General features: G+C 44.1%; 1 protein-coding gene across 1 annotated transcript; it reads right to left on the reverse strand.

Moving 5' to 3' along the window:
- Positions 1-1,682: 1,682 nt before the first annotated feature.
- pnocb (prepronociceptin b) lies at positions 1,683-9,923 on the reverse strand. The gene is made up of 2 exons (XM_073493339.1): positions 9,786-9,923; positions 1,683-2,448 (listed from the first exon to the last, which is right to left on the reverse strand). Exons 1-2 carry the CDS (start codon positions 9,921-9,923, stop codon positions 1,795-1,797), a joined length of 792 nt encoding a protein of 263 aa, XP_073349440.1. The 3' UTR covers positions 1,683-1,794.
- Between the last annotated feature and the right edge of the window lie 2,477 nt (positions 9,924-12,400).

Below are 12,400 nucleotides of genomic sequence, written 5' to 3' on the forward strand. Positions count from 1 at the left end.
CAGTAACTAAACACGACTCCTGAACCAGCTGAACGTGAACACGATGAAACAGTAAAACACAGCAGGTGTTTGAAAGAACAAACAGGACAAGAGAAACTAAAGAGATTCAGTTAGAAGCTGCAGACGTACTGAGAGCTGAACACACTGACTTTTAAAAACATCTTTCTCTCAGGTTTCCTGCACAGACGTGAGTCCAGTAACGACTTGAGGAGGAGCTTGTTACGGGTCGGCTGCAGTCACGAGACGTCACCTCGGCTAAACTTCACTCGGCTCAGTAAAACTGGTGATTGAAAAGCAAATCAGTGCGGCTCGGTTTGCTTCGCGGCGGCCAACATGAGCCATACATGTTTGTTGTTAGGTGGCGACCTCTAGTGGTCAAAGTAATTACGATGGCAGCAGAGGAGGAAGTCAGGTGAAGCAGTATTAAGAGCAAGAGAGTCCACAGAGGGGAGGTCGAGTTTCATCAAGGAGACCGCTGTAACGCACATAACGTAGGAAGGACTCTGTTGTTGTTGTTAACTGTGCTGGCTCAGGCATGTCTGAGCTGTCCAATCAGAGGAGACCATCAGCTGCTGCCAGGTTTATTCACTCAATGACATTTCTTACAGGCTCTTTTTGTAAATCTGAGTTGTCGTAATATTCATTATTGTTTGTCAAACATTTGGAAATGTATAATTCCTCCTCTAGTGGGTGCAGTCGTGGCTCCAGTATCACATCTACTACATTAGACAGCTTTAATCGTGAAAGTAATTACTCACTACAAACACTGTTCGTGCTGCAGTGTGAGCGATATCAGACGCTGGTTTCCTGTTTTTTAAGTATTTTTCTGACCTGGTCTCACCCATTAATTACACACATTTCTAACTGTAATGGCAGAAAAATGGACTCAATCCAGACAATAACTGAGGACATGGCACAACTGATCCCAAGTCAGTATCCAGGGGCAACACGTTTCTTCCTCAGACACTAGAGGGCAGTATTGTTTCACTGGAAGGAGCCCGAGGGAGCCTGCAGACCTGCAGCTGATCTCAAGAGAAACTCAGTCAATACTCAGAATGAAGCCTTTTTTCTACTAGAGGTGCAGAGATTTTGGTGAGTTTGAAAGATCAGAAAACCAATTTTACATCCACTGTGTTTAATTAATTCAGCAATTTAAGCATAAAATGAGATTCTGGTTGCAGTAATGAACAGTTTGTGCTTCAGTACTCCCACTGTCCCACCATATTTACATCTGATTGAACCATCAACCGAGAATCCACATCCAATGTTTCTGCTCAGACATGTGGGAAGATTACGGTCCAGACGAAAGCAAACATTCGTATGTGATTTGTTTAGTCCCAAATCAACAAAATAACATTCAAACAGGGGGAAACCTATGAAGAAACACTTAAGTCCTTCTTCATGAGAGCTGGACATTAGTAACAGATCCCATGACACAAACCACAGAGTGCAAAACAACAGCTGAAGCCATCCACACATGCATGAAAGTCACACCCTCAGGTCGCACCTCCAAATCTCATTTGGCCCCTTTTTATTATACCAACACACAAAAATATATTCAATTGCACTTCTCTAATTCTTTTTATTTCACAGAATGGCACGAAAATATGCTTAATAAGAAGGACATCACGGTCAAAAACATTCCTTGTTACTTAGAGACACAGTAAAGGTGCAGCAAGATGGCGAGTCTGTTCTTCTGATGACGTCAAACTGGAGTGAGCTGTTGAAAACATGATTGGTTGAGGTAACTGGGAACTGGGGGGGGCAGGACTCTGTGAGGGCAGCAGACGCACACTACAGTTTGTTTTGCCTCCAGACCCGAGTTACGGGGATGTTGTTGAACTTGCCGCTGCGGCTGCTCCTCATGCCCAGGTACTGCCTGAGCAGCTGGTTCACCCGTTTCTGATTGTTCCATTTGCGGGCAGATTTCCGGACGCCTATGAACCCACCGTAGCGCTTTTGTAAGGGCCTAATGGGCGAGCCAATCAGCTTCCTGTATCCATGGCGCCCCCTCTGAAAGCCACCAAAGCGTTTGGATAAGGTGACGGCCTCTGAGGCGTCATCCTCGTCCCCTTCTAGCTGGCTGTCACGCTCCACGTTCCTCTCCCCCCTCTGCTTCCTCTCTCCGTCCACCAGGCTGAGATCCAGACCCTGCAGGCCCTCCCCCTCCTCAGAGGAATCCAGCAGTGATGAGTCATACTGGACGCTGCGCTGTTCAAAGGGTGTCTCATCCTGATCCCCCTCCTGGAAGCGCTCTGCGGCTGCAGACTGCAGCAGTTCATTGTCTGAGCTCAGGTCAAGAGAGGTCAGCGCCAGCTCCTCTCCCGCTCTCTTGAGCAGAGCGCCTCCCTCTGACAGCGTGGGGTGGTGCGACAGCTTCACGGCACGTTTACACACCTCCCACGTGAGCGACGGGGAGATGTGACCCTCGCACTCCAACAAACACACCTGCAGAGGGAGAAAGAAAGGTGGTGTTAAGGTGGTGCATGGAAGAAGGAGATTGGTAGATTAATCCACAGGGAGATCAACATGTATGAATGATCTTTTGTGCCGTCTTTTGGCTTTCTTAGCGAGATGACAGGAAATGGGATGAGAGAGACACCCTGGGCCGCTGTGGCGAGGACACAGCTTCAGTACATGGGGCACATGCTCTACCAACTGAGCCAGCAGCACCCCGAATGTCTAAATCCTGGTCAAAATCCCTGATTTGTGTTCACTTGAGGGGATATTGAGACAGTTTCTAGACACAGCGCAGGCAGATTGTTTAAGCGACCCTATCCATAGACTTATCCACTGTTCAGTGAGGCTGCTGAGCATCTCGGTGTTCAGTTTGAGAATACTGGGTTTGCTTTAGAGAGTTTGCAAACTGGAAACAACTTTTTCAACCAGATGAACCTCAAATAAGAAACAAAACACCGCCTCGGCCATGTTGGAAGAGAGAACTGATCTGTGAATGTGAATCTTATGGAAAGATCTGAGGAGACGCTGACAGTGGACACAGCTGCTGCTCCTGTAGCAGAAACAGCTGATACACACAACCAGAACTTACTTGGATGCTGGATAATGAACACTGTTGTAGTCAAAAACCACCTCAAGCACGTGTACAAACTTTTATTTTGGTGAAATTGAGGAAGATATTTCAGATGATGTCGTTTCCATCAACCTTTTCTGATGCGATACTTAAAAAATGACACGTGGAGGCGAAGTCAAGTATGCAAAGAAAGAAAGTAGGTTACACACTAAAAAGCACCCGACAGTGAGGTTTTAAAGGAAATATACATGCTGTTTCTGATTAGAAACTGAAATATCCCCACTGGCATCTTAATTATATGGTTTTATACTTAACGCACCGCAGCAGCACAGCCCATCATATCTGATCACTGTAGCTTTTACTGCCATGATACTGATGCAGGCAGCAGCTGCACATTATTGTTCTTAGTTCAGTGTAGATGCTTGAAGCAGCTTTCTTTATGGTCACTGGGGGGGGGGGGGACTCAACAGCAAGGTAGATATCAATATGTTTGTCAAATGGTGTGATGAAGCCAATCTACAATTAAATGCCACAGAGAGCAAAGACATGGTCGTTGATTTTAGAAGGAAATCATCCCACCAACCATCTCAGACCTTCAGCAAAGGACCTGGCATTGGATTTGTAAAACATTATAAATATCTTGGAACTGATAACAATTTGAAATTTGATCTGTAAGAAGGCACAGCAACGTTTGTATTTCCTGAGGAAGTTTTTAATGTAGATACGAAAATGATGAAGTCATTTATTGAATCTGTTCTCTCAGGGACAATTAACACCTGAGCCAGATTGTGAAGGCGGCTGGTGAGGTGAAAGGTGTCCCACAGACGGTTATCTTTGCCCAGCAGGTTCTCCAGGTCCAGTCCAGGTCTACATTAGACAACACAAACCACCAACTTTGCTACCAGAGTTTCCAGGTTCAAGTGCAATAAGAGAAAAACTCCTTTGTGACTGCAAATCAAGTTTCCCGTCTGTGATAATAAAACAGCTGAACTGAATATATTAGCATTCATCTGCAGCTCTGGTTAGATCTTCACCAGTTCATGAAAAAAAATTCTGCCGCTTAAGCTGCTAAATGCTCCGCTAACATCACGAGCTAGTCGCTAAGGCTATATCATGAAGGCTATATCTCACAGCTGGTTTATCAGAACTTTCTTGCTGAAACTGGACTGATCATATTAATAATATCTACTTGAGTGCCTGTTAAAAGTCTAACGTCCACGGCCAGCGTCTCATTTCTGGCGTGTCACGACTTGACTGAGGCTGAGAAAGCCGTCTCCTGACCTGGACGGCTGATGTGTCATGGGAGTTAAGTGGTCCTTATTCCTGCTGTGTTCAGCGTATATGGAAAGTTATGTGCTAATATGAGACGTCCATCATTTTATAAATGAGACCTACTCCTGCTGAGTGATTGACAGCACCAAATTGGAAGAAATTACAAATCACGTTGAAGGACAGCAGGTAAATTATGTCTATTTTTTCCCGACTGGCTTCAATCAGTGATGTTTTTCTCTCTGAAAATGATACACAGTGTTTGACAACTGCACTTTTGATACGGAGTGAACGTTGTCAGTGCTGAGTCACTGACTCTGGGCAGTTTTAATGACCTGCCTGTCTTGTTATCATCACACCTTACAGTTTGGCGTCAAACCTGAACACTCAAGCTAGAACCAGAACTTCAGCAGTGTGGAGGTGAGGACGCATGAAGAACATTTCAAGAGCGTTTCTGAGGACAATAATAATAAAATCAGTCAAGCCTGTTCCTGTTTTTCATTTTCCTCGGTGAAAACTCTTTTTCTAGGCTTCCTGAAAATAAATCCGCTCTGACGTTTAACCTCAAAATGAGACTGAATCTATCATTTAGACCTTTAACTGTAGAAGTGCATTAGTTTTTCTCCACAGTAAATATATCAGAAAACAGGCTCCAACTGCCACGCCGTAGAGATTTTATGTGCACGCATCTCTCCTTTCTCCTCTTTTCTCAAACTCCCGAGCCTCTCCGAGTTAAATTTCAGCTTGAGGTGAGAAGCGAATCCCATTTACTCATCAAATCTTGCTCAAATGAGATAAACTGCATTGTTATCAGAAAACCTGCTCACATCAAAGGAGCGAGAGAAGAGGGAGTTTCCGCTGTGAATCTATCAACGGAAATTAATTATCCATCGTAAATGAAAAGAGCACACCAGGGGATTCTCCACGTCAGATCAATGGAGCAATCTAAAGGAGTTTATGAGTGAGAGAGTGTGTGTGTGTGTGTGTGTGTGTGTGTGTGTGTGTGTGTGTGTGTGTGTGTGTGTGTGTGTGTGTGTGTGTGTGTGTGTGTGCACGTGGTCACGTCTTTATACTTGCGAGGGCCAGAGGATGAAAAGCTTGAGAGTCCTCCGTCATGAGGATGCTGCTAAGGCTTTATTTGCTCTGGTTCAGGGTGTTAATCAGCCGCTTTCAATCCTGACTGAGGAACTTGGTTGCGCGTCCTCCAGTCCGTCAAATTAAGAATTCAAAAAACAAAATGGATTATGACACGGTCGTTGTTAGGCTGAGGTAAACTAACACCTCCCTTGCAGGGGCGTATCTACGGGGTGGACCAAGGACGTCAGCCCCGTTCATTCCTATTAAAGCTGCTCAGTGGTGCATGAAGCCAAACAAGCTCGACTTCCCGGTGATATAAAAATACCAGGATCTTCTGTGTTGTGCGGCACACCAGACTTCCACCAACCGAGCCGGCTAACTTAGGGTTTAGCGCCCAGCTAACTTGAATGGGGATAATATAATTTAATCGTGCGGCTTTTTGCAAATGTTGTTGGACCGAATGGCTCAGATTCTGACAGTGAAACGAGTCATGTCTCGGGGGTTGTGACGCTTAAAAAAAATGTATCCACCATTTTACAGAAAGTATTTTTGGGCCGCGGTGCATCACCTGATGATTTCCTTAGACGGTTTGGACTCTACGAAAACTGGCTTCAAAGCCTGGCGCTCCTCCTGGGAGTCTGGGGTGGACAACACGGCCACGTTAGTCACCCTTGACATTTCACTGGCTGCCCCTTTGTGCCATGAAACTAAATGTTAATCAGGGCTCGAGACGGCGTCGTTTCATCAGCACTAATAGAAATCTTCCCGAGGATGAAAGGGATTTTTGGATAGAAGTACTTATGTATAACTGTCAGACTGAACTGAGCGTCGACTACAACAAAGTGTGTCTCTTATTCTCCCAATACAGGCGAACTCTAACTGGCTGGCTACTCATGAGACATACGAAAGAAATGACCCGTTTAACACACACCCTATTTTTTCCCTGTAAATGCGACATTGTGAACAACAAATGTGTGTTGAGCTACTGGCTGTTAGCTGCCGGTGTTTGGCTTTGGGCGCTAACAGCTACGGGGCTAGCAGTTTATTGCTAACAGAGCTAACAGCTCGGAGTGAGAGGGAAAATAAAATGTGAAACTGAATAACTGCAGTTTAATCAACAGCAAATACATGTAGTAAAGTGAGCTGAGTGCAGTTTGATGTTAATGCTGCAGCCATAACTCCAGCATGTTGTCTCATGTCGTCCTATCAGTATGAAGCATAATGAACAAAACTATCTGGGAACCTTTGATGTGACTACTGTTACGCTCTTCCTCCGCTCCGACAACAGGAAGTGTGTCTAATCACACTGACACACTTCTCTTCATCGGTCTATTGTTCGAGTACATTGCTGTTTGTACTATCTGGTTATGTCCTCGACTCTACTTCGTTGCTCTGGTACTTTTTCTGGTGCTGTGTACTGAGGCTTGTTTTCAAGGTAAGGTAGTAAGGTCTGTCGCCACACCAGACAGAATTAAAGGGCCTCTACAGAAAGAAAGATTTTCTATATACACACATATATAAAAGACAACCTGCTCAGAATGGTGTAAATAATCGCTGTAGCTCAGATAATTAGCAGATATGTAAACTAAAGCTGGCATCACACAATGAGTGCAGTCAGAGGAGGGAACGATACTGTGAAATGCTTGGTGTGTGTGTGTGTGTGTGTGTGTGTGTGTGTGTGTACGTCTGGGTGCACGCACGGACGCTCTGATGGGTGTGTAGGTCTCTGCACGAATAAATCAATGTGTCCTGACATTATAACAAACAACGGCAGCTTCACACACACACACACACACACGCACACACACACACACTCAGTCTGGCGTGGGAAACAATGGGATTGCCCGGTGGACTCCATCTGTGGCTCGCTGAGGAAAGCAGCTAACACAATGAGGAACTGATAAAATGTGTCAGTCACCAGCGTAAGCCGGGTTGATGATACTGAGCAGCAGTCAATTACAGAGTTCTATTACAACTCCCAAAAAGGTCCCAGCTGTCTTTCTCTGCATCATTATCAGCTAAATTAGCCGTCCTGCAGCTATTCACGGACGCCCACTGACTATTTTTACCGGCTGACGTGGCTCGCGCTGTTTGGAAATGAGATTGTGTGCCGCACTCGAGTTTTGGTTTGATTTTCGGAGAGTGAGTCTCTCCGTGCAGAGGCTGCTATCTTCATGTTGGTCACGAAGCATTGCACAAGTGCTGTAGATACTTACACATGCAAATCCCCCTCCACTATGAGACAGAACCAATATCAGTGTTGAGCAGTTGAAACTGTGCATCTCTAACATGGCAAAATCTGAAAAAGCAGCTTTATGTGTGTGTATTGTTTGGTGCAGTCATAACCACCGTGCAACAGGTGTGAGATACGAGGAGGATCACTGTTTTATTTATTGTGAGTTTGTCTGTAATCATCCTATTGGCAGGTTTGTTGTGTAGTGTCTAATTTGGACATGCAACATGTTCAATCGGCAGTAAAATGCTTACAGGCAGCCTGACCGACATGACAATATAAACAAAGACATGTAAATCTAGAGGGGATGCCCCATGTCAGCTACTTGGACAATAAACCAATAAACAAATACCTCTTGAGGGGATTATCGAACTGAAATGTGCTCCTACAAGCCCCAGTGAAATAAAAGGTCAAACTGAAGGTGTACGGGGCTGTAGACCAGAGTTTCTGAGTCAGGATCAGATGCAGACTGAGGGTGAGAGCCACCTGGTGTCATCCCCACCTCTCTTAAGCCTTCACACAAAGAGCGTCGTCACACCGTGATTGGCTGCGAGGGGAACGCACCAAGCTGCTTCCACTCCTCAATCAGGACTCAGTCTCCTCACCTGCGCACAGGTGATCTGAATCCACCACAATTAGTCCAGAGGGGTTTTGAAAATCAGCCCAAAACAAAGAAAGATAGCAAGTCTCAAACAATGTGACTGGGATTCAAACATTTTGAATAAACAGTGAACACCTCTCCGCGCAGCAGCGGGGGCGTGGCTTCAGCACTTTTTACTTCATGGCTCTCCAGACGGACACTGAGCTCAGATGTGATCCTTCTTACGTGATCTCATGGAGACGTAAACAAAATGGAGATCAGTGCGGTGCAACAACTTGCTGTTGTGACACGTAGCAGTGAGATAACAACGAAAACAGAAGGTTTATGAGTCTGAATGAGAGGGGAAACGCCGTCAACACAGGTTCTCTGTTTTTTTAACAAAAACTGGAGGTGAGATTTTTACGTTTCTGTCAACATGGTAGCTGACGTTTGCCTCGAGGGCCAGTCAGCCTTCATTCTACTGGGGAACCAATCCGAAAGCCAATGGTGTCATTGTTCTGTAGCCATTACACTGTGCAATTAACATTAACTTCATAATGATACGTAGGATGAAAACTCAGTCATTATTAACTCTCCCCATGCTGATGAAATGTCAGGTGAAGTTTCATAGTCCACAAAACATTTCTGGAGCTTCACAGTAAAACAGATTTGCAGCATTCCCCTAAACAACTGAAGCAGCTGGAGACTTGTTTTGATAACATAAAAAAGATAAACATAAAAAAGAACCAAAAACAAACATTAAAATGGCTCCAAACAGCTCGTCCAGCGTAATCCAAGTCTCCAGAAGCCCCAAGATCCCATATTGATTTGAAAAGATGTTTTTCACATCAGTTTTTTAGTGGAAATCTTCACCGTAGCTATGAAGCTAAAAGTGTTAGCATGCACCCCGTCTGAAGAGGATGTGCAAGCTTGACCGTGCATCAACGCTGTGAATAACGTCTTGGAGACTTGGATTATGCTGGACGAGCTGTTTGGAGCCTTTTTATTGATTTTTTTAGTTGTTTTTTTTAATGTTTTAAATCAAGTCCCCATCTACTTCAGTTGTTTAGGAGAATCCTGCAGCGCTGTTTTACTGTGAAGCTCCAGAAATGTTTTTTGGACCACGAAACTTAACTCATCATCATAGGGGCTGAATAGGTAATGACAACATTTGAATTTTGTGGTAAACGTTTCCTTTAAAGCGATAAACTGCCTTCAATTAAATTAAATTTTCTGCCCTCGAAAATAAAATTTCATTGCATCAGAAACACACAATAATCCTCCTGCGCTCCTTCTCCATATTGACTCCCATATACACAGGCAAACAAAGTGCACACAGCACTATCAACCTGTACACAACCCATTACGCAGGAGCTGTTATCATGATTGAAAATAACTTAGTCAGACAATCACAAACACAAACACACCTCTATCAGGCTGCTGAGGGCTCGGTGCAGCTGTACCCACACTGACGAACACACGACAGTGTTGACAAGGCATTTAGCGAACGCTCTTATCAACAGTGACTCACGACGACTGACAATCACACACACACACACACACACTCACACACACACACACACACTCACACTCACCATGGTGTTGAAGGCTTGCTGCAGCTGCTGCTGCTGCAGGAGCAGACCGCAGGCCACACACTCCCCCTGGCAGTCACTGCGTCCAGGGGTGAAGAGACACGCCAGCAGCACTACCAGGTACCACACAGGGATCTTCATCGCTCAGCACAGCCAGGCAGGCAGGGACAATGTGGAGCCCAGCAGGTAGAAGAGAGGAGTCTGAAACAAGGGTCAACAGCTGGAGAAACTGGGAGAAGGTAAAGCCTTCGGGGAATCCGGGTCCAGCCTACAGGGAGAAAGCAGACAGAGAGAGTGACATGAACATTGCGTCATATTCAATTTCTCGGGATCATTAGCTGGATTTGGGCGGTCAGTCAAAGCGTCGGTGGTGGGAGAGTGTTCAGCCAACAGCAGGAGATGGAACATGTGGGTGGGATGGAGAGAGAGCACAACCTGAGGCAATGAGTGAGAAAATGGGTATTTTCCAGTGGGCAGGAAGCCGCCGCTGCAGGCTGGAGTGGTGGACCACTGATGGAAATCATAGGCTAAAGCTACAGCTGGAGGTTTGTGTGAGTGGATCTGACCAGGGTCACTATGGGTCAGAGAGCCCACAGCAATAAAGCAGCAGCACAGTTTATCTGGTCGAATGGCAGCTGTAAGCAGGGAAAGCTTCAGTGTCCGAGCTGGAATAAAACACACCGGCTCAGATGAAGAATCTGACATTGTAATACGACGTCATAGACGATGTGTTGTGTGTGAGCTGGTGGAAGATAACTGGAGAGTTGATTAAACTCCAGAGGATCATGTTGTCTCTGACTCCAGCTACAAATCTGTGAACCAGGTGTTTGTTGCCTGACCTCCACTCGCTGACCTCCATCTCCCCCATCACTCACCCCTATATCATCCAATAACTCAGAGATAACAAAGAAAAAAACAACCATCCAGAACTTCACAGATTGCTTCTCCCCAGCAGAAACATTTGCTCTGACCTCTGAAGGTTTATAAACCAAGAGCATGGCTAGGATGAACAAATGGACTTCTTTGTGTTGTGCTGTGCTGTGTTGTGTTGTGTAATTGTAACACATGTTGGACGCGGGTGATGCGATATACAGACCTACTAACAGTGTCCAACTATTCCACTGATCAACAGGAATGTTACAGTAATCTAAACAACTTGTAATAAAAGCATCTATTAGCATTTCAGCATCGTTCTGGGTCAAAAATGATGAATATTTTGATGAAAAATATGTTTTTGTTACCTTGTTAAAATGGCTGATTAAATTAATATCATAATCTATAATCACTTGTCACAAGTCTCTGTCTTTCCTCTTCTGGTCCTACAAGCAGGATTTGTTTCTCGGTTCATTTCTTTAGTGAGACTGGTTAAAAGAGCTTGCAGAGAACTGTTTGTCAGGCGAAACAGATATATAAAGTTGTGTATCATCAGCATAACAGCGGTATTTGACATTGTGGTTTGAATATTATGTTGCTCAGGGCGTGTTTATATAAGAAGAAAACAGAAGAGGTCCAATAATGCTTCCTTGAGGAACAACATCAAGACAATTCAGACACAAATTCACTGATGCTTATCAAAAAATGTATGAGCGACACCAGTGAAGGACTAACCCACCAAGTCCAACAGAAACAGAACAGCCACATTGTTTGAACCAGTAGAAATTCTCATTAACCACCTTTAATAAAGCCGTTTTAGTGCTTTACTGAAATTGTCTGTCTAATTGAAGTTGGTCAAAAACAAACTTATGAGCAAACAGTTGCTAATTCACACATCCAGACGATACAGAGCAACATTAGTATTCATTTGGAGTTTTGTTTACGTCCACCTGGAGAATACAATGTCAATATTTACTCTTTCAGTGTTGTTTTACCGGCTACCAGCTCCTGACAAATGTATCTGTCTCTTTAGCTGCTTAACGTTCGTCTGCATTCACCACCATCACTGCCAGTTGCTAACTTTATCTGCCACGTTCAGTTGGATTTTAGAGTTTTTTTGTTTTGTTTTTGCTAAAAACAGCTGATTGCTGGCAGTAACACTAAAACTAAATAGCAGAAAGATGATAAAACGCTCCGTATAGCTGAAGGGAACTGCAGATTCAGATGATAGTTTTCAGTTGATCAAACTATCACATACTCATAGTCATCTGATCTATCGTTAATATAAAAATATTGACATATGAGCTTTCCCATGATCAATCTGGACCCCCAATGAAATAACAGGCTGGTAAATCTACATAATCATTTCCATTAACTAGAAAAAAAGAAGTCAAACCAGTTATTTCACGAGCAGCAAGGATCTACTGCTCTTCTTGCTGTAAATGACTTGTTTTAGATCTGTTCTCGGTCCCCTGGTGGTCAGTCACACTTTATTTTACTGGTAAATTATAGATCATTTGATGCTAATTACAGGAAAAAATGTTTTCAGCTGGTACACATCAAATAATTAATGCCAAGTAATTATTTGTGTAACCTCGAGAGTCTTTACGGCAGTGCACAGCTAATTTGTGAGAGGAAACTTAATTAGGTGTTCAACATTGTACATTGTTCATATAATTAAAGGGACTCTATGGAACAATTTGTACCAATTTAATGTATTAATCCCTTTTTTATTGGCCATTTGT

Source organism: Pagrus major, chromosome 22, assembly GCF_040436345.1.
Source record: "Pagrus major chromosome 22, Pma_NU_1.0".
Classification (NCBI taxonomy): Eukaryota; Metazoa; Chordata; class Actinopteri; order Spariformes; family Sparidae; genus Pagrus; species Pagrus major.

What these genes read in the sequence shown, in the direction of transcription:
- pnocb (XM_073493339.1), bottom strand. Translation starts at nt 9,923, where the DNA reads ATGAAGATCCCTGTGTGGTACCTGGTAGTGCTGCTGGCGTGTCTCTTC. An exon ending in AGCAAGCCTTCAACACCATG is followed by an intron (nt 2,449 to 9,785) that starts GTGAGTGTGAGT and finishes CTCCCTCTGCAG; the next exon opens with GTGTGTTTGTTGGAGTGCGA.